Source organism: Capsaspora owczarzaki (genome assembly GCF_000151315.2).
Source record: "Capsaspora owczarzaki ATCC 30864 unplaced genomic scaffold supercont2.13, whole genome shotgun sequence".
NCBI classification, from domain to species: domain Eukaryota; class Filasterea; order Ministeriida; family Capsasporidae; genus Capsaspora; species Capsaspora owczarzaki.
Genome location: NW_011887304.1, coordinates 177,937 through 198,936, shown reverse-complemented (window position 1 = coordinate 198,936; position 21,000 = coordinate 177,937). Strand labels below are relative to the sequence as shown.

General features: G+C 54.9%; 4 protein-coding genes and 2 non-coding genes across 6 annotated transcripts; all 6 read left to right on the top strand.

The window, feature by feature from the left end:
• Nucleotides 1–921: 921 nt before the first annotated feature.
• Nucleotides 922–1,037, top strand: CAOG_09776. The gene has a single exon (XR_889840.1). It is a non-coding gene; the product is annotated as a 5S ribosomal RNA (ribosomal RNA).
• A 452-nt stretch (nucleotides 1,038–1,489) lies between these two features.
• Nucleotides 1,490–3,736, top strand: CAOG_06990 (hypothetical protein; the record flags this gene model as incomplete). Its single annotated transcript, XM_004343664.2, has 2 exons — nucleotides 1,490–1,530; nucleotides 1,603–3,736. The coding sequence occupies 2 exons, from the start codon at nucleotides 1,490–1,492 to the stop codon at nucleotides 3,734–3,736; spliced, it is 2,175 nt and encodes a 724-aa protein (XP_004343714.2).
• Nucleotides 3,737–4,334: 598 nt separating this feature from the next.
• CAOG_06989 (hypothetical protein) lies at nucleotides 4,335–5,713 on the top strand (the record flags this gene model as incomplete). The annotated part of the gene is made up of 1 exon (XM_004343663.2): nucleotides 4,335–5,713. A coding segment is annotated over exon 1 (144 nt), but the record flags the coding sequence as incomplete, so codon positions are not given.
• Nucleotides 5,714–6,698: 985 nt separating this feature from the next.
• CAOG_06988 (hypothetical protein) lies at nucleotides 6,699–8,543 on the top strand (the record flags this gene model as incomplete). The annotated part of the gene is made up of 5 exons (XM_004343662.1): nucleotides 6,699–6,757; nucleotides 7,045–7,691; nucleotides 8,059–8,137; nucleotides 8,249–8,363; nucleotides 8,466–8,543. The coding sequence occupies 5 exons, from the start codon at nucleotides 6,699–6,701 to the stop codon at nucleotides 8,541–8,543; spliced, it is 978 nt and encodes a 325-aa protein (XP_004343712.1).
• An 11-nt stretch (nucleotides 8,544–8,554) lies between these two features.
• On the top strand, nucleotides 8,555–8,626 carry CAOG_09771. The gene has a single exon. It is a non-coding gene; the product is annotated as a tRNA-Asp (tRNA).
• A 650-nt stretch (nucleotides 8,627–9,276) lies between these two features.
• Nucleotides 9,277–20,977, top strand: CAOG_06987 (hypothetical protein). The gene is made up of 3 exons (XM_004343661.2): nucleotides 9,277–9,845; nucleotides 10,043–10,872; nucleotides 10,986–20,977. The coding sequence occupies exons 1-3, from the start codon at nucleotides 9,304–9,306 to the stop codon at nucleotides 20,828–20,830; spliced, it is 11,217 nt and encodes a 3,738-aa protein (XP_004343711.2). The 5' UTR covers nucleotides 9,277–9,303; the 3' UTR covers nucleotides 20,831–20,977.
• The last annotated feature ends 23 nt before the right edge of the window (nucleotides 20,978–21,000 follow it).

Below are 21,000 nucleotides of genomic sequence, written 5' to 3'. Positions count from 1 at the left end.
AATCACGTTGTGCGCTTACAAACACAACGGACGGATGCAAGCGCGTGTTTCGTCCGGATCTCGCCGGGTAGTCCAAGATGACACGAGTCAGGCACAGGTACGGCTGACATGTTGGGATGTCTTGCTTTTCCTTGCTCTGGCATAGTCAAAGGCCACAATTTGGCTCGCGGAAAAAACGACCAAACCAGTTCTCGAAGAATGCGAGAGCATGAAATGCCAAACAATCAAGCTCTGTGAGAATCCGATCCCACGGGTTGGGTCTTAGATCTATTGGCCAGGGAATGTCGATTGATTGATAGATCTACAAAATGTGCAATAACAACAATCCCGGAGAAAGAATACGCGAAATCCTCATTAAAACTACCACCGGCTACCTTTGCCGGCTGGACGGACACGATTCGGGTTCTGACAAACATTCACGCGAAGTCCGTGTCCAAGCTGGAGGGGCAAAGCGTGGGCGTGCAGCTGTTTTTGATTTTCCGTGTTTTGTCGAAAACCGGAAAAGGTGTTACCTTTTGCAGCAATCTCGCATTGTCGACCTTTCCGGCATTTCAAACGGCTGGCCAACCAACACCAGGCCTCGTATTGTCAACACCTGACTATTTTCGCTAACTGGACGATATTAGGACCCCAGAGAAACTCGACTTTGGGCCGAACGAGCTTGTCTGGCTCGGCAGAACTCGAAACAACTTTCTGCAAAATTTCCAAGCAATTTCCACCAAACATCCGACTCACTTGACGGCAATGGCGTTGCAAAACATATTTGACATTGATTCATGGAGGGTCGGGTCGGGTGTGTCGACTCAGTGACGAGCTTGAAGCCGAGGTTGTCACTGAACACATTCATCCTTTTTGTCTGCGCTCGCTCACCCCGCTCCATGCTCACATATCAGCCAAACACCCAACTACTGTATTTCAGTTACGGCCATATCTGGTGGAATGCACCGCATCCCGTTCCGCTCTGCGAAGTTAAACCACCATGAGAGTAGTTAGTACTGCGGTGGGAGACCACGCGGGAATACTGCTTGTTGTAACTCTTTTTTTCTTTCTCTCTTTGTTTTGCTTAACGTTTTTTGTTTTTGTTTCCTGGATGCCCTTCAGGTTTTTCTTTTCCCTTTTTGTTTCACTCGTTCTCTCTCTCCTGCATGGAGGTAGCGGTACATTTCTTGCCCGGCAACCTGTTTCCTCCAAAAATTTTGAAATTTGGGAAGTTTTGAAACATTTTCGGAAACTTTGAAAGTTAAACAAATCGACCGATAATGATGAGTCGCAACGTCAGCAAGTACTTTCAGCTCGCTGACAGCCTCAAGCTGAAACCATTCGAATGGGGTTGACGAGTTTTTTTATGGGTGCAGTTTGCATGCAGTCTTGGCTTTTCTTCTTTGAGCGGCTTTCTTGCAAAATTTTCGCGCGCTTTTTTCTTCTCTTTTTTTTTTTCTTTTTTTCTGCCGCCGCCGCCGCCGCTTCTTCCTTCTTGTTCACGCCCTTCATGGATTCGGCCACTCAAGTTGAAACGCAGTCAGAGTTTCGGTATGTGTCGTGATGATGTTTGCAATAGATAGCGGCCTTGAGCAAAATCGCTCATTCTTTACTGTACCTCAGTCTGCACCAGCTCCAGCTGCAGAACTTCAAAAGGTTCGAGGATATCACGCTCACCCTGACACCCAGCCCCAAGATTATCGTTGGCGCGAACGGCTCGGGCAAGACGCAAATCCTCTGGGCAATTCTCATCTTCTTGCGCGGCCACAACGCCCGTGTGCCCAGCTCCAAGCACTTTGACAGCACAGAGTTCAACTTTTCAGGTGAATTGCAAGACCTCTTTGGCGACCGACTCTTCGTCAATCAGTACAAGGCGCCACACACGCTCGTCCATGTCGACGCGCGAGACAAGAAATTCACGCTCACGGGCACGTTCCATGACACCAAGTACCATCACAAAGCCAACAAGAACGTGGTGCTGCAGTACTCGCTCAGAGACGGTCTTCTCCACGACAAGCCCGAAAACCACGAGTCGCTCGCCCCAATCCGCTTCGCCTTCATGCCTCCAACCTACCAGTGGGGAGACCTGTCGGAAGAGCGGCTTAGAATCAAGATGTTCTTGACTGCCGGTGTGCAGCATCTGCGCCCCCGGCTGTTTCAGGCAAAAGACTTTGTGAACGATGGACTCCATCATCTCGGTTTCCAGGCCACGGTCGCTGCACCAAACAAAGATGGACCTGCAATTGCTACCGTAACCGAGCGTGGCGCCACCCTTGACATTGGTGCCTGCGCCGGCTCGCTGCAGAAGATCATTGCCATTCTGACGCTTCTCTACCATCTGACCACTGACGCAACCATCAACGCTGCCCAAGTCGAGGCCCTCGAAAAGAAGATTGCGCACGACTCGAACACCTTCAAGCAGCGCATCTTCCTCATCGACGAGCTCGAATCACTGCTTTACGAAAATGTGACAGCCAAGCTGTATGACTTTCTCGTCAGCACGTGCGCCGAGCACGACATCCAGCTCATTGTTGCGACCAACTCGCGCGCCATCATCGATCCGCGCCTGAAGACGGATCAACAGATTATGTTCCTCACTCCGGATGGCAAGGCCGTCGAGCTGACAGACGACCTGCCCAAGGACGAGCAAGGTCGCGCTTCCCTGTATCCAATCCTCGACGCCCTCAGCCAGGTCAAGAGCAGCAAGCCACTGCTCGTGTTGGAAGGCACGAACGACCAGGCGTTCTACAGCAAGTACACGACCCTCGGCCAGCACTTCCACTTTCTGACCACGTCAGGTGCCGTCAACAAGCAGAATCTTTCCAACATTCTGACGCAGGCCAAGCTCAAGCACGTCTTTCTCAGAGACAGTGACATGTACGCCGCTTCGCCCGATCTCCCAACCGCCCAGGCTCGGATCACACAAGTTGTTGGCGCGCCCGTCATCTACACGCTGCTGCCGTGTATTGAGTCGTACTTGATTCTGCACCGACTGCTCAGGAGCACGGACGTAGACGCACGGCGTGCCGAAGTTGTTCAGGCCCTCCAGCAGCGCAAGTGGTACTTTGTCTCGACCTTCAGAGATTTCTGCAAGGAGTCGAAGCAGAAACCGCCGCCCACAGCAGCGCACCATTGCGAGCCTGAAGGGTCCATGCAACGGTCTGCTGACAGGCTTGCGACCATGACGAACGATGACCTTAGCACGTTTTCGAAAGGCGATCTCAAACGCATTTGTGACATTTGCAAGCAACCAATCGTCAACGAGAAAGGCAACCGCAAAGACCGAGCATCTGCGGCCGCTGATCCAGCTGCTGATGATCCAGATGCCTTCACGGTCACGACCGAGGCGAGCACGAGCACCAGCAACCCAGCTACAGAGGCCGCAGCAGCCCCTGATTCGGCCCTCTCGAGTGACCCAGGCTCGGACGAGCCACCGCAGGATCCTGCGAGTGATTTCGATTCAAGTGAGAACGACGAGACCATGGCCATGGTTGATCGCGTGCTCGCGGACTCGGAAAACGACCCGGACGTGCTGTGGAACTCTTTGATTGCCCAGCTGACAGCCAAAGCAACCTCCTCGTTTGACCGCAACAATCGGGTCTCTTTTTGGACCACGTATGTCAGCATCGTCCGCGGCCACGACTTGATGCCGAATGCGGCGGCCGTGATGCGCGGTCTCGAGCGCCAACATCTCCATCCCGCAGTCAAAGCCCTGCTTGCCGACACCGAGCAAGCTGTTCTCGCGTGCTTGTGTTGAACGTTTTCCCCAATGTCGTGCACATTTCGATGTTTTCTGACAGTGCTACCTCGGATGAGAATATATTTTCCTTGTTTATTTGCGAGTTGTGACTTGAGGCCGAAGCGCGACCATGTGAAGCCCCCCTGCAGCGTTTGTCGTTGTGTGATTGTTGTTCCTTTCCTGGACAGACCAAGTCGGGTTAGAAACGCTGCCGACTCAAATCTTGCACTGCACAGAAATCCTTCAACACTCTATTCCGGATCAAAGCAAGCAGAATAGGGACACGGTCAATGTGGTCCGCTCAAATCCAAAAACGCTCGCTCGAATCTACTGCATGGCAGCCTCGCGTTAACCTTGAATGGCCATGCTGACAGTGCTTTAGCAATAAATACACATGCCCATGCAGATTCAATCCTGAGAGTCCAAATTGTGCCGAAGTGAAGCAAGAGGCATTGAAACCAAATTCGTGCGTGCCGCCAACTCACTGTAACACCCTCCACACTCGAATTTGCCTTGGAAAATTGAACGTCGATGCATTGCATGAATTCAAGCATGCCTGCGCCCTTTAAAAGCCACCATTCCAAATCCGATGCGAGGCCAGTCTGAATTTTTGTAAGGGCGCTTTTCAATTTCCGTTTCACTTTTGTTCTTGTCTCTCGCCTTCAACGGTTTCCGCTTTCTTCCTGGCGCGGTTCTGTTCTTCTTGCCATCCCATACCTCCCTCTTGTTGTGCGCTTTCTCTTCTCCGCTTACATTGGCGCCTGCCCACAGTGTGCGAGGTGGCGCCGTTTGGTTTTTTTTCTCCACCACCTTTTTCTTTTGGTTTCGATCTTCTTGCGTTTGCTTCTTCACTCTGACGCCTTCCTCCACTGCTTTCTCTTCCCTCTCTCGTGTCCCTTGTGCATCCACTGCCGGATGCCTGGTTCCAAGCGCCTTTTCCCTTGTTGCCTTACTTTCCTTTTTGCATTGTTTGTGTTGGGCTTTCTTTTTATGTGCGATTGTTTGTTTGTTGTTTGTTTGTTTGGGTTACGCGATTTGGAAGGCCTTTTGATTTTTTATTTTATTATTTTACTATTTTACTATTTTAACGGTTGGCTCCTTTTTCTGCCTTTCGTACGCGGCATGCGCTCTTGCGTTCGCGCTGCAGCGCGTCAGACGCAGACTGCACAAACATTCAGCCTTGGTGCTTGCACGTTGCGCGATGCGCCGCTGCAACAACGAAGGCAAGCAAAAAAAAACAACAAAAAACTGAAACATTTTTTTTTTTTCGTTTCGTTGGTCCGGCTTGTTGGACTCGTTCTTCCTTTGCTTCGTTTCGCCTTCCCTCTCCCTCTCTTGCACGTTTCGGCAGAGTCGTGCGTCTTCTCGCTCTTCTTGCCTTGGCTGCACCCGCTGCTTCATCTCGGGCGATAGCCTGCGAGGTTGTCGCTGCTTCTTTTTTATTTTTTTTTTTTGCTTGTTTCCTCTGTCATCCATTTTTTTTATTGAATTTCATTGTGATTTTTTTGTTGTTTTTCGTGAAACTCACATTTGGAAACACTTTCTGCATTTGGAACGAATCACTCTTCTTTTTTTTCAGTTAAAAAGCAGTAACAAATTTACAATGTCTGACACTGGCAAGGACGTCATCGCTGGCCTCGGCTCCTTCGACAAGAGCAAGCTCAAGAAGGCTGACACCAACGAGAAGAACGCCCTCCCCAGCAAGGACGACCTCGCAGCTGCCAAGGCTGACCCCTCCCAAAAGATCTGAACGTTGTTCGGTTTTTTTCTGTGCCTTCGTAAACCCGGCTGTTGGCCTGCCTTTCTGTTCCGTTTGACGCGGTCTCTGTCGCTGCCTCTCGTTCACTCTCGCGAGTGGTTCCTGGATGCCTTGCTGCTTTCATGATTTGCTTGTTGTGTGTGCCTCGCGTTGCATCGAGCACTGAGCGCTGTTGAATTTGACAAAAAGTTGGTCTTTGTAAAAAACAAAAAAAAAACTTGGGTTTATCAAACACACTTTGTTCCACTGTGCAGCTTCATCTTTTTGTCGTGGCATGAGCATGACGCTGGATAGCGCAGTAGTGCGTTTCGTGTTGTTGATGTCCAGGCGAGAGAGAGAAAAAGAGAGAGAGAACGGGATGCAAGTAGGAGCGACGCAAATACAAGGCATTAAAAAAAAAAAATAATAAAAATAAAAAAAATCAAAAGCAAAGTGGCACTTTGCAAGCGTTCATGCTGCTAGAGAGCTCGTCGTAGCAGTACAGTGAGTTCAGTACCATCATGCACGACGTGTGCGCTACAGCATGGGGCCTGAACGTGGTCCTCAGGGGCTTGTCATTGTCGAAAAGGCAAGCGAAAAAAACGCTTCAAAAAACAAAAAAAAAAAAAACAGCAGACGGCTTTCTGGATTGTTCAAGTTGCAGGCGATCGCCTTCATCGCCACGATGCCAACACTCTGGCCGATGGTGCCTGACGAGTTTGCCTCCTCAGCCATTGATACGAAGCAGTGCGATCGCTGGAGTAGAACGCCAAATTGCAACCTCGATTTGGATTGTTTTTTTGTGGTTTATTTTTTTAATATTTTTAATATTTTTATTTTTATTTTTTATTATTTTTTATTGTTATTTTGTTTAATTTGCGGGCGTATGTCGATTGTTTCATTTTGAACCAAACAAAGGCGATACACTCTTCATCCTCGATCCAACTCGACCTTTATCACCAACATCACTTCCCACATTATGCTCCTGGCCCCCCAAAACACCACCTCGTTGGATTTTGTTAGACCTTCCCCATCTGGAATTACCTCCACCTTCTTAACCAAGCAAGTACAACAAAAAAACAACGCAACAACAAACAAACAAACAAGCGAAACAGCGCAGCGTGCAAAACCGCACCAAAACACCACACTCGCAGTCCTGCGCGGCTGCACTCGACGGGCACAGTGCCATGGTACACACACACAGCATCTGTGGCTCTGCGGGGGCGAACGCCATCGCCAATCATGCAGCAGCGGCAGCAGCAGCAGCAGCAACAGCAAGAGTTCTGGCCTTTTGCTGTTCTGTTTGTTTCGTTTCGCGGTTTCGCTACGTGGCAACGCGTCCGCAATCGGAATTCTTCCATTAGCACTCATGATTGATAAACAATGGGGGAACTTTTTTTTCTGCGTGTGCGCATTGATTTCTCCCCACTGTTGTTCTTTTTCAATCACGCACAATTCAGCTGGTTTCGTGATTTTGCTGCTGCGACAACAACGCAATCTCGAACGCACAAGCTCCAACTCTGGTAAATGGCAAACAAAATACACTCACTAACACAGAACACAGTCGCTTGTGCTTGTGCTTTGATAGGCAGTGCGAGATGCTCGAGTTTTTCACAAAAGCGAGCGAAACACTACAAGACGGCGCTGGCAACCGAGTCTTCCAGACAAGCCTGCCCTCATGCTCCATCACAGAGCTCCTTGAACTACTTGCAACAGTGCCGATGGGGCTGCAGAGCGAGCGCCAGGGCAGCCTCGGCACAGCAACTCAACGCTGCCTTCCCAACCAACTGCTGCTGCAGCACATCCACTGTGGCACACTTCACCCACAGCAAGAATCCCGGTCCCTTTGCACCTCAACTAAGGACAACGTACACGTACGCATCCACACGCGTCAAAGAAGAGATCCCCTGTGCGGACTTCGAGCCCCAGTCGGTAGGATTCGCGCCTGGCAACAACACCTCGCCTCTTCAATCACGTCTGCTGCTCTCCTGCCTTGCTCTACCATTGTGCCAACCCTCAAGATGCTATCTCTAACAGCATGGCAAGCAGATCCACTGCCAACTGGCGCATTACCGTCCTGCTCACCGCCTGCTTCAGCGCCCCATAATTTCGCTGGCGGCAAATTGAGAATCCACATCAACCGCGCCGCACTGCCAACACCCCGCCACCTGCCGCCTACGCTGCGCGTTTCTCGTCCGGACCCGTGCGCATGCCCGTCTTTTGATGGTGTGCTCGGTAACAGTAATTGCGCGTTGCGGTGGTCGTGTTGCGAAAGTGACACGGCTGTTGCAGCGCGAGCGGCGCTGCACACTCTCCAACCTCACTCTTTATGGGAGGAAGGCTTTTTCGCGGCTCCAGACTATAACCGAGCATTACTCACCTGGGCGGACTCCTGAAGTACTGGGTCTTTAGTTTCGGGACAACAACGTTCCTTTCTTTCGCTTTTGCTTTTTTTTTTCTCACCTTTTTCACGATTTCTCGACTTTTCCGAATCTCTTGTGTTCTTTTCGACCGACCGACTTGTTCTGGCATTTTCCCTACGCGCGCGAACTTCGATGGTTTCTCAACAATCTCTATGAGCTGGACCCCATGGCAAATTCAGCCCCACTATTTCCAGTCGCGCGCACAGCCGTCGCGTCAAGTTCGTCACTCAGCAGCAGTTCGCAAAGCTCCAAGCTCCTGTAATGGCGACGGTGACTGAGACTGCAACATGCGCTCGTGCTGTTACTCAGTTGTGGTCAACTGGCTCTCCTGTGAACGGATGCCGATGCTCGCTTGCGCGCTCGCCCAAGAAATCTCTCCAAGCCTCGCATTGACGCCTTTTTGATTGATGTCAAGCATCTCCCCTTGCCGTTCGACGACACCACTGCACTGCAACTATTGCTGTCCGAGTCGTGCTGCTCATTCGTCCGCACACCCACCTCTTCTTTCCCCGCCCCCTTTTTTTCCCCCTCTGCACAGCTTGCACTGCTTTGACATTTACTCTGCGCCTTGAAACCGACGCTGCAGCTTGTCGAGCACAATGCTAATTCGGCGCAACGGCTCAAGACCGAGTTGCCCCGGACGCAATTTCGCTCCACGCTCTAGCTCTCGCCTACTTCGATTTAGCTAAGTGGTTAAAGCCTTTCACTGTCATTGAAATTTCATGAGTTCGATTCTCATAACCGAAAACATTGGGCGAGGCTGCCATCGAGGAGTGTTTTTTTTTTTTTTTCTTGGTGCGGCTCTTGCGTTTCGGCCAAAATCGGTGGTTTGGGCTCCTTGAGAAGTTTGTGCTGAGCCCTGCCAATGCATCCTGCTCGCACTCTTCTACACTGTGCGATAGCTTTCAAGCGACATAGCATTTGCCAGGATGCATGCTTGCGCGGATTTTGTGATGAGGGGACATGACGAAATTTTATTCGGCGCTGAAATCACCTCTCTTGTCGATTTGAGGTAAGTTGATTATTGTCGAGGCCCTGTAGCAACCATGTAACATGGCAAGCAATAAACCATTGATATGTACTTCTCACCAGCACACCACCATCAGAAGTGCACACGCAGCTCAAGAAATTGGCTGAATTGAGCAACAGAAACACAGATTTGCACGTCAATCTCAATTCTGGACGCCAGCAACCATGTCCCAACCCACCTACCATCACACTTACACACACCCTCCTCACATGCACACATTGCACATCTGACGAATCCAATCCTTACAGCTTGGGAGCAAACCGCTGTTTTTTGGCGCGAATCAAATCGACATCCAACAAATCATCATCATCATCATCCTCCTTCTTCCTCCTCCTACTTTTGCTCTCATTCTCTCATTCATTTTTTTTTTTAAGAAATTCTACTTGTTGGTTGAATGGTCGCTGCGACGAACGGCGAGTTGCCGCCATCGCCAGGAGTGCCGTCTGCGCAAGGCCACCACGCACTGCACAGCCTCGCATCCGCAGCCACACAGCAGCAGACACAGTCTCAGCCACTTCCTGTCGTGGTGAGCAGCGTGACGGTCAAGAGCGCCATCGCAGCCGCTCTCCAGCAGCAGTCGCAGGAGCAGCTTCAAGGGTCAGCTGGCCCCGCGTCCGCTCTTGCTCCTGCCACCGCTCCCGCTGCACCAGGGCACCGCAGCACAACCACTGCTGGCCGCATTGCTGAGGCTCGCCTGTCGCCCGATCACGCGCTGGTGGCCGTCCTGACGCTCGATGGCGCCCTGTCGATCTCTCCCGTGATGCCTCCTGCTGCAGCCGCCCCAGGCTCAGGCTCAGGGACAGACTCAGGCTCAGGCTCGGGCTCGGGCTCGTCCGCTGCATCATCTGCATCTGCCTCTACTCTGTCACACGCGTCCGCCACAAGCGACGCAGCCGCACTCGAGCTCGCCGAGTTGGAATCGTTCGGTGTTCAACAGTACGAGGTTTTTTTTTTTTTTTTTTTTTTTTTTTTTCACTATGGATTTTCCATTGCGTTTGGATTTTTTTCCTGTTTTTTTTTTTTTTTCTGAGAACTTTCTATTCGATCTTTTGTTTTTTGATTCACTTTTCACGAAAACAAGTGAATCATTTTGTTCGTTTTGTTACTAACCATTATTGGTTGATGTTTGGCAGAGTCGAATGGATGCCCACCGGCGACCCGCTGCCAAGGACTGCAGAAGGTATTGCTGGACCATCATCCTCGTCGTCGTCGTCGTCAAGCGCACCAATGACGCTGTTGGTGCGCAGGCGCGTGCAAACACTGCTCGTGACAGTGGACTGCTACAGCACGCTGTCACTGCACCGCATTGATCCGGAATTGATGGCACATCGGGTTGGGAACACCCCCATTCGCGCAACAGCAGAGTGCGCCTTGATCAATCGCGTTCCAGTGATCGGGAATACGACTGCGACAAGCACCAATGCACAGCAGCAACAGCAACAACAACAACAACAGCGGCAGCAGCATCAGCAACATCAACAATCGCAGTCGCAGCAGCCGTCACAGCCGCAGCTACCACCCTTCCCGTCTCGTCGACCCGAGGGCGCCTTCTCGTATGCCGTGGCGCGCGCAGACATCCGCGTGGAAGCGCTTTTGAAACTCTTCCCGGGAATCGCCGCCCCCGCTTCACCCGCCGCATCTCCTTCCACCACCAGCACCCAGATCGCGCGCCCAACCACTGAGCCGTCATCGGCAAAGTCCCACCAGCTGAGCTTGCTCGGTGTTCTGGTCGACCGGATTGTCGTTTCTGTGAATGACTCGCACCTGCTCATTCTTGAGCTTGTGGACCAGTGGAACATGGTCGCCGTCGTGCAGTGCGTGCCTCTCTCCAGCGTTCTCACCCCGCAGCATTCCCTGCCAACCGTGACTGAGACGTCTGCAGCGTCAGTCCCCGCGAGCACGGTTGTGAAAACCCGTATTGTTCGAGGCATGCTGTTTGCATTGCACAGCACTGGTCTTCTTGGTAAGTCTGTTTGTCTTTGGAGTTTTTTTTTTCTATTCAAGTTTTTTTGTTTGTTAGGCATGGCATTCATTTGTTTTCTTTCACGATCTTCTTCCTCTTTCCCCCACATCCAGTCGTCTACGACCTTGAGCGATTGCGTCGAGTAGCCATTGTCGACCCGCGCTTGCAATTCGGTCGCCGAGGAGACGACTTTCTCCCCGCTTCATTCCGGTTTTCGGTGCTCGACGTCATGCCAGACAGCAGTGCCGTGGTTTTGGGCAACGAAACCCGTATTTTGCCAATCGACCTCAACCAGTACTTTGTCGCCTTTCCGCACCACCTCCTTACTTCCGCCAACCAATCTCCCGACTCGCAACTGCGGCCACCTGCAGGCAGTCGAGGACCACAGGCAGCACACCCAGGACAGCCGCATCCTTCTCAGCTCACAGCTCAGCAACAGCTCGGGCGCGTGCAGAGCAAACTTGCCGCGTCGTGGCATCTGGAGCTGTCGGGCTTTTCGCATTCGCTAGGCCATCATCATGTCGACCTCCCTGCGCCAAAAAACCAACCTGGCAGCAGCAATGCGGCCAGCTCGTCGTCGGCTACAGCCACTTCAAAGCAATCCGGCAGCATGCCGCTTGAAAACTGGCTGGACAAGCTCACATCGGGCTCGCAAACCGCGAATATTGACTCTGTCGTCTGGTCGAGTGCATCTGCGCCGTTTGCCTCTGCTACAACTGCGCAATTTCCCCGCACCTCGAGCGGATTTCAGGCACGACGCTCGGCAGCATCCTTCCTTTCATCGAGCGCATCTTCTGGCACCACAAACCCGATTCCTTTCTCTTCCCGCAGCGCTGCTGGACAACGCTCGCTGTCAGGATCCCGTCAAAGTAGTGTCGCCACCATTGCGATTCCTGGAGCCTCGTCTTCCATCCAGCGTTCCTTCTCCTTCAACAACACGTCGGGCACTTCCACCCCCACATCCTCGTCTCTGTCCGGACCTTCGTCCTATGAGCTCACGACCGCTGTTGCTGCCATCTCCTCGAGCCCGTCGGATGGGTTTGCTCCGTCTCAGCTGGCCACTTCGCTCCAGCTTGCCACCGGTGTGGCGCGAGAGTCGTCCTTGCTCACCGCGCAGCTAACCTTCATGTCCACGGGCATTCCCCTTCGCTCCGGCGATTCAATGGCTCTTGCCCTTGTGACTGCCACCCACGTTGTGGTCGTATTTGAGTCGACAGCCTCCAGCCCAACATTTGGCGGGGCCGCCTTCTACGACCGATCGTCCGGCACATGCCAGCGCTGCGACTTTGCATCTCCGCACATTCCTGTTCTCCTTGGAGATGCGCTGGATCCTTGCCTTTATTGCATTGCTGTCACCCGGCATTCTGCTGTGAGCAAGCCAGCTGTGGCGACCGCTGTCCCTGCCTCCCCGCTCAAGTTCACTCCTCCTTCCATGTCGCAACAGGCCCCGCATGCTGCTTCTCAGTGCTCATTGCTCGCGATTTTGCCGAACGGCACGCAGCAGTCGCTTCTGAGTCGTGTCATCATGTTCGAGTCGGCACAGGTCGCCGAGACCCTGTGCCAATTGAATGGCTGGGATCGTCGCACTCTGCGCATGCACGCGCTCAGTGTCGGCTTGTCCTACCGCCAGCTCGACGTCGTGTGGGATGCGCTGCGGTCTCTGGACGCGGATCAGCACGAAGAGGCCTGCAAAGTCCTCATCCGGGCCATGGAAGAGAATTCCTCGCTGGTGCACTATTCTGAGTTTGCAGAGCAGCTGCTCCATGTTGGCATCACGTTTGTCACCGAGGTTATTCGCGCCTGTGCCCAGCGACTTGGCGCCGGCACCCTTGACTCCACCGCCTCACAAGACACTGCGCGGCTCATGTCGCTCTTGACATCTTGTCTCGTGGATATTCGCGGCTTTTTGCAGGTTTCTGCGGGTACGCGAACTCCCGTCGCTTCCGGCCTCTCTGCTTCGCAAGTGTCGCGACCAATTGGCATTACACCCTCGTCTGGGTCGCAAACGCCTCCTTCTCGCCGCTCAGACGCTCCTGGCAGCTTGGCCGACGACGCTGTGCTGACCTCTCCGTCCGCGGGCTCGAATGACCCTCGATCTGCAGCAGCAGCAGCTGCTGCTGCTGCGGGGCGAGACTCTGCCGAGGAGCTGCTTGCTTTGGAGGAATCCGAGGAAGGAAGCTACAATGACGCCTCGCTCTCAACATCCGACAGCCGCTGGCTCGGTAACCCTGCTTGGCGCACAATGTCCGATGTTGACATTGTGGCCGACGCTTTGCTGCGCGGCTCCCCTGCAACGGCACAGGCCTTTTTTGCTGTCCGAGCTCGTCGCGCAGTCGTTGCTGCCCAGCAGCAACAGCTTCAGCAGCGGCTACTTCAACAGATGCACGAGCAGCAACAAATGCTGTCGGACAAGAATTTGGTGATTGCGGGCGGCGCTGGCTCGGCCTTTGTCGATCCCGCAGAAATGGCTCGTTCGGAAGCAGACGAGTCTGCTGCAGCAACGTTTGCCCCCAACCGCGGTCTTGGCTCCCCACTCAACCCGACCGAACTCAAGTGCGACGGCTCCATGGCAAGCATCCGCGCGATCGGATTGGCTCTTGTCTTCCGCGAGCTCAGCTTGCGGCATCTGGACAACGCCATTGCCATTTTGACCAATCTCGGAGACGTTTCCACCGAGCATTTGCGCGAAATTGCCTTGTACGCGCCCTTCCCGCTCCTGCGCGAGCATCTCTTGGCGTACCTGTCAAAGCAGCGCCGCCTGCCGCATTCCGACAACCAGGCTGCTGGCTTTTTGCAATTCCTCGTGCAGCTGTACCCTGTAACAAGACAGCCTGCTCACAATGGCCGGCTCAACTTTGATCGGACCATCACAACCGTGTCCGCGTACGTCCAAGCAGACAACTGGCTCACGACAAATACTCGCGATGGCGGTGCTGTTGTAGGCTCGGTCGTTTCGACCACAACCACCACCACCACCACTGTTTCCGCTAGTCTGGAAACTGGCAGCATGTCTGATGCCGTGACCGATCGCATGCCGCCTGCATGGCTTGCTTTGCTGGATCAATCAGGCGTGGCTGTTGGGGCGGCGGCGGGGCCTTCTTCTGTGTCCAACTCTTCTTCGCTGCTCCTTCCTCAGCCCAAGCACCCCAATTTCGAGTTTATTCTCGAGTGGTTGCAGCATTGGGACGAACCAACCCGTGTCCGAGTGTTGCTTGACGGCGAATTCCTCAACCACAGCACGGGCCGCGCCCTCTTGCCGCTCGCGGCATCGCTCTCGGCTGACGCTGGAAAACACATTCTGGAGGCCATCTCAGCCCAGACGCGCGAAAAGACGGTGTGGAATTACATTGTTGCGCACAACATGCACGAGCAGGTGGTGGCCATGCTCGTCCGTCTTGGAGCGCACGGCAATGCTGCCCATCGCGACCACCTCCTTCATTTGCTGCACGATCAAGCCGCGCATCCCCTTGTGTCGTCGTACATGCGCACTTTAATTGCCCACCACAGCGCCAAACTCAACCTTTGGCGAGGGGTTGACATTTCGCGCCAGGGTGTGCTGGTGCGACGCCTTGCCTCGCTCGGTCGGATATTCAATCCGCACAGCGACCTTGTGGCTGCTGATGCGCTGCTCCACGTGGTTGGTGCCACCATTCCACGGGAACCATCCACCGCGCACGTGCTCAGTCTGGCACTTGTCAACATTATCCAGTCTGGCGTTGCCAACGATCTGTTTGGGCTCATTGTGCACGTCGGAGACCACTACGGCGATTCCGTCCTTCGAGCACTGCCAGATGTGACGGAGGCCGTCAAGCCCTGGGTGCGTTTGCTCCTGCTGCTTCGCCAAGCCCATCAGACCTTTGGCAGCCGGAAGGTACAAGCGCTTGTTCTTCATGCTGCCTTGCTGAATGCGCGCATGCTCGTGCCCACTACGTCGTCGTCTCCGTCAAGGGCGTCGGCCTCCAAGAAGCCGGCAGCGGCGGAGTTCTCGGCTCAGGATGAACTATTTGGGACGCCTGCTGCCATGTTTGCTGCCAATCGCCCGTTGATGGCACTGGCCACCCTGGCCTATTCGGGCCTGCCTTTGTCGTCCATTCCGAATGGCGCGGCAGCCACTGCCAGCATTGACGATCCAACATCGCGAGCGTCGTACCGTGTTCCTCTCTCTGTCAACGAGCCGGTGCTGCGTGCAGCTCTGGTCTCTACCCCAGAGTTGCTTGAGGCCTTCTTCCCTTCGGATGCCAGCAACATCACCGTGGCGTCATTTGCGGGTCAACTGACCGTGTACGATCTGGTTCGCCGCAACGCGTCCATCATGCTCGACAATGTGCTGACCTGGCGCGCCAGTCCCAGCCCCCAGTTGCCGCACTTTTCGGACGCACGGCTGACTGGCTCTGGTTATGCTTGTTCCCTGGACTACACGTATCTGCTGATGAAGGGTCGGCCCCTCGAGGCCATCTACTCGTTCAACGTGGCCTTCCCACCCATTTCGGGAGATGCGGCGCGCGAGGAGGAGCGACAGCAGCTCGCCACACGCAACGTCTTTCAGATCGCCACGCGCAATGCCCATCAGGCGACCGTACCTGCTGCGTGCCTGTGCTTCCTGGAGGTTCTTGGATTCCCAACCGGAACGCTCTCGGTCGACGCTGCTGCGCTGGCGCGCATCCATGCAGCCAAGTCGCAGCGGAAGGCTCATAGTGGAGTTGCTCAGTCGTCGTCGTCCTCGTCGTCCTCGTCGTCGTCGTCGTCTTCTCGGCCTTCTGCCCTTGACGACCTCGTTCGCCGCATGGGCAACATGTCCTCGCTGCCCGAGTCGCAAAAGCAGCTCATTTGGCACGATTTGCTCAAAATGCTCGAAGATGCCACCTTCTACCTCGTTCAGGCGACTGGCCGAACCCGCTCTTCCATCCAAGCGAGTGACGATTGGGTGCTGGTTCTCGAATTTTGCCAGCAGCACGACCTGCCTCCCAGCGTGCAATTCTTGGTCGAGTGCGGCAAGAGCAACGACTGGCTCATGTTTGTGTGCCATGCCCACCGTCACCAGTATGCCCTCGACGCAATCCTGGCAGTCATCGACGGCCAGTTTGCCAATGCAGACATTCAGGAGCACTTGCGTGTCTTTTTCCGACACGCGCACAAGAAGGAATCTGATCGTCGGTCGTCCGTGTTCCAATCGGCGACCGCCACTCCTTCCGTCGCGAGTAGCAGTGGCGCGCCCTCCACCAACGTTTCGCGTCCTTCCTCGCCGCAGCCGTCGTCTGCTCCAGGAGCAAGCGGCTCTGGACCGACGCCCTCCTCCTCCTCCTCCTCCTCGTCCTCCTCATCGGCTCCAGTTGCTTCTCCCGAAAAGGCAGGCGGCAAAAAGCCCAAGCGGACTGACTTTCGTGCCACGTTCTACAAGCAACTGGGCGTCAACAAGGGAGCGAAAGGCGACAAGGACGATGGGACACTTGTGCCGTCGTCGTCCTCCTCTTCCTCCTCATCGTCGGCCGCTGCTGCCATGGCTCTTGGAGAGGCGCTGGCCAACACGGCTTCGGCTTCTGGCGCCGAACGTGCTTCTGTCTTGCCTGGAACGGCGTTGACAACATCGCTGCACGTGGTTGCACCTTACATTCTTTCGCAAGCTGCCGCCTTGACGGCTCCAGTGTCTGCCGCAGCCTTCCTGCTCACGTCGCCGGTCGATCGCAAGCCCTCCCACTCGGAAGACGACCTCTTTGACATTATTTTTGCCTGTCAGCAGTCTGTCACGCCAGCCAAGGCAATGCTGCGCCATGCCATCAGCATGCGTCGTCCCCTTCTTGCTGTGCTTGCTGCTTGCTTCCCCGACTGCGAGCTCCTCGAGTGTGTGTGCGTGTGGCTGTATGCGACCTGTTTTGAGTATCTGCCGTTCGTCGAGGAGTGGTTTGACGAGGCCAAGCAAGACGCGTCCATCCACCTTGACGCCTGGCTCGGTTCCGTGCAGCAGCAGTGGCAGCAGTGGCAGCAAGGCCACCACAGCGGAGTGGGCAGTTCGTCCGGAAGTCGCCCAACCTCGCCCAGCGCCAGCGGCATGTCCACGCCCAACCCCCAGCTTTCTCCGACGTCCACGAGTGATTCCTTCCAGTATGCCGGAGGGGCCCAGCAAGGTGCGTCGTCATTCCTTGCAAACAACTTCCCTCCACTGACGTCTTCGGCGCTCGCGCAAATTTCGTCCGGCTTCCCGTGGCCATCGACGGACACGCTGATTGACCAGTGGTGGTGGCACCCGTGGTCGCTCGTTGATCTCGGACGCATCATCTACGCTCTGTGCGAACAGCGCGTCTTGCGCCCCATCATGCAGGCGTTCATGATTTTCGACCGATACAATGTCATAGTGCAGTTCATCCATCTCGAGGAAAAGTTTCAGCAGCACGACTTTTTCAGCTGCAAGCTCTTCTTTGAAACCTTTATGCGCATGACGGGCCGGCTCACAAACTCGAGCAGCAACAGCTCCCAGGCGGCCCCTTCGTCTCCGGCGACGTTTGCTTCGCCCGTCAAAAACCCCGCCAACAGAGCGACCATGTCCAACATTCAAGGCGTATCTAGCCCGCGCCGCCCCGACCAACGCGCCAGTATGGGTGCCATTTCCTTGAATTCCACGGGAGTGACCTCTTCGTCTTCCACGTCCTCGTCATCGTCGGTTGCCGGCAAAATTGGCAATCCCTTGTGGGCGGCCGATTTGTGCGATTCTCTCTTGTCGCTCATGCTGCGCCAGTGCGTTACATCCTACGAGCGAGCCCATTTGCTCCAACTGTTGTTTGAGACGGATTACAGTCCCGAGTACTGCTTGCTCTACCGAACGTGCGCCATTCTCGAAAAGACGGGTCTGCCCGTGCTGCTTGAAACGAGTCCACGCCTCGCATTGCAGGCGTTGATTGACAAGTCGCTGTTTGATGACGCGCGCCAGTATGCTGCGGCTCACGGCATTGTCGAGCATGCGATTGTGCTGCGAGAAATGCAATCCCGCCTGGCATCCTTCCGCGACTCTGTGCTCTGGGCCAAAGACCGTGCTCGCATTGCCTTTTGGCATCAGTGCCACAAGGCTCTGCTCGACAACGCCTGTGATGCATCGCTTGCTGGCGACTTTTTGCTTTCCCAAGCCGACGCGGAGCGGACTGGACCCAGTGATTGCCCGCAAACACCGCGCGAGCGCTGTGCCCTGCTCCGCTTGGCGCTGCTCTGGTTTAGTGGCTCTGCCATTCCCGGTACCGATGCGTGCCGCCCTCTCGAGTTTTTGCAGCAGCTGGAAAACCGCATTTGGCTAATCACCATCGGCATTGAGGCCGAGACGGGTGTTCCGATTCATGCTGGAGGTGCACGCAGCAAACTCTTGAGCATGAGCACAGGGGACTCGGATACCCATTCCATCTCGTCTGTCGATGACGATGACGACGTCTCCTTCCCGGTTCCCGTGTCGTCTGGTTCGGCGCCGATTTCGGTCGCGTCGTCGTCGCCGCTTGGCGACACTCCGGTCACGCTCGGCTCGCCTATTGCAGGGTCTCCCCTGGCGGCACGTCGCAACAACAGCAACAGCAACGTGAGCAGTGCCAGTGCAAACACAAACACAAGCGCAAAGGGACCCGAGGGTCGCTCGCGCACCACGTCCACCTTGTCTTCCGGTTCCTATGACCAAGCGGCCGCGCTGATGGGCTCTGGTGGCGGCGTCAACCATGCCCAGTTGCTGAGAAATGCCCACGAAAACAACGCCTTCAACATTATCGTGGCAAGGCTGCTGGATTCCGGCGAGATTTCGCAGGCGCGCTCCCTCTGCTCGCAGTTCAACCACACATGCATTGACCTGTGGCTCGTCGAGGCAGCGTTGGCCGTGGCTCAGAAGACTCTTGCTCCGCAAGATGTGCGAAAGGAGGTGCGCTCTCGCCTCGAGGACAAGCAGCACCTGCAGGCCCAGAACGATCAGCTCAAGCTCCAGCAGGCTCAACTGCAATTGTCCACCACGTCTTCGCTTCTTGGTACCAGCGTCCTCACCACGGCCACGACCGCATCGACAGCCGCCGTGTCACAGACCTCCATGAGCAAAGCCGCCTTGCCTACCGACCGTCTCGCAATGCTGCAACTGATGGCGCTGGCTGCCGACAAGGCGCACCGGTGCTTGCAACGCATCAGTGTCTTGTACGAGGTCTCACAGGCTCTCAATCTGAGCTACCAGGCAATCACGTCAAAGGATCCATTCGAGGTGCTGCAGTACTTGCTGTTGTGCGGCAAGGGCATGTTCCCGCTCGCTCGATCGTTCATTGTGCAAAACGATCTCGATCGTGTCCGCGTGGCCTCGTTCCTCGCCGAATCCTTTTTGCGATCCCTGTCCGGTGGCGCTGGAGCTCCTGGAGGCTCGGCAGCTTCTCCATCTGGACAACCGAATGTTGCGTCGCAAACATTGGGCGCTGTCGGCGCGGCTGCACCTGGCGGCGGCGGACCCGTCAACTACGATCTGCTCTGGCCTGCTGACGACTTTACGCTCTTTGCCAACCTGTGCGACAATCCAGCCGAGCTTGGCAAGCGCCTTCTCGATCTGGTCAACGCCTCCATCTTGGTTGGCGCGAGCGCGGGTGGCGCAAACAATGCCGCAGCCGCCACCGCTGCTGCTGCAAGCGACCCAACCTTCTCTGGCATTCGCTTGACGGAAGAGTTGCAATCAACACACGAAGTGGAACTGCTCATTCGTGCCCACCACTGCTTTGTGGTTGTCTGCAGCATGGACGGCATTGCCAACGTTCTGAAGGCGGTCGGGCGCCGCGCAGACCACTATGCTCGCACTGGCGAATTCCGCTTGCTTGTGCGATTGCTTCTCGGCATCAAAAAGTTCCGAGAGATGCAGTACATGTTTGACATTTTGCTCGCATACGACCAGTTCGAGCTTGTTTTGCGCAAGGTCATTGACAAGGATGGCCAGATGGAACTCAAGCTCGCTCTCCACGATTACTTGAAGCGACACCATCCCAACGACACGGAGCGGCTCACCATGGTCTTTTTGCATTTCAACATGTTCCGCGAGATTGGCGAAACCCTGCTGGAAAGCGCCATCCAGAAGCTTTTGGCTCTGCACCCGGTCGACAATGTCAATGCCGCGGTTTACATTGTAGGCGCAGAGCGCAAAGCCAATCTTGGCGTGACTGGCTTGTCGAGCGCCACGGGCGTTTCGGTCAGCCTGACGGGCTCTGCAGGGAATCTTGCTCGCGGCGCCAGCGTTGCCGGCGGCCTGGGCAGTGGTGGCTCCAGTACCTCCACAGCAAGCGGTGCTGCCGGCAACAGTAGTGCAGTTTCTGGCTCGATTGCGGTCGCTGTCGCTTCAGCCATGGCCACGCCCAGCGCGCCAAGTGCACCAGTGCCCCTCAACGTGCATACTCCCATCAAGCCCGACGTTCTACTGGTGGTTTTGCAGATGCTGTACGATGCCGCAGAGTCATTCATCAAGGAAGATTGCGCCCAGCGCGCCAACGACTGCTTGGCACTCGGCAGACTCGTGGCTCTGCAGATTCAAGTGCCGCTGGTTCGCGTGATTAATCTTCCGGATCCAGCCACCGATGCCTCTCGCGCAATGGCGCTCATGACGGCTTTTGCAGACGCCCTTGTCATTGCAGAGGCGTACAAACTCGGCGCACGCCACTCTGAGTGGGTCAACCCCTTGTATCAGCAGTGCGTTGTGAATGGCAACTTTAAATTCTTTGAAGCCATGCTCCGCAGCATGCCCGTCTCTCGCACGATTTACACTGATGTGGGAGCCAAGTTCCGCAACAATCCACTCCGCACTGCGCAAACCCCCAACATGAAACGTCTGCTTTCAATGATTGACGACGTTGGTCTGCGCTTCTCGCTCGCCAAAGAGCTTGGCTTTACCGATGTTGTCAGCAGCCTGCTCACTGGCGATGTCGAGTACCGCTCGTTCGTCAAGGACGTTGCATTGAAAATGCAAGCTGCTGGCAACTAGACCGGATGTTGTTTTGTTTATTTTCCGTTCTTGCATTGTTGGTCTCCTTCCTTTCCCTCCCTCGCCCCTTCAATTCACCTTTGACTATTGTCTATGTTTTTCATTTTTTGTACTTTTTTGGCAATTATTACTCTCTTCAAATGACAACAAGTTCAATCCATCGTGTTACA

Coding starts and splice junctions, on each gene's coding strand:
- CAOG_06987 (XM_004343661.2), top strand. CDS start 9,304: ATGGTCGCTGCGACGAACGGCGAGTTGCCGCCATCGCCAGGAGTGCCG. Junction 9,846..10,042: donor GAATCGTTCGGTGTTCAACA/GTACGAGGTTTT, acceptor GATGTTTGGCAG/AGTCGAATGGATGCCCACCG. Junction 10,873..10,985: donor GCACAGCACTGGTCTTCTTG/GTAAGTCTGTTT, acceptor CCCCACATCCAG/TCGTCTACGACCTTGAGCGA.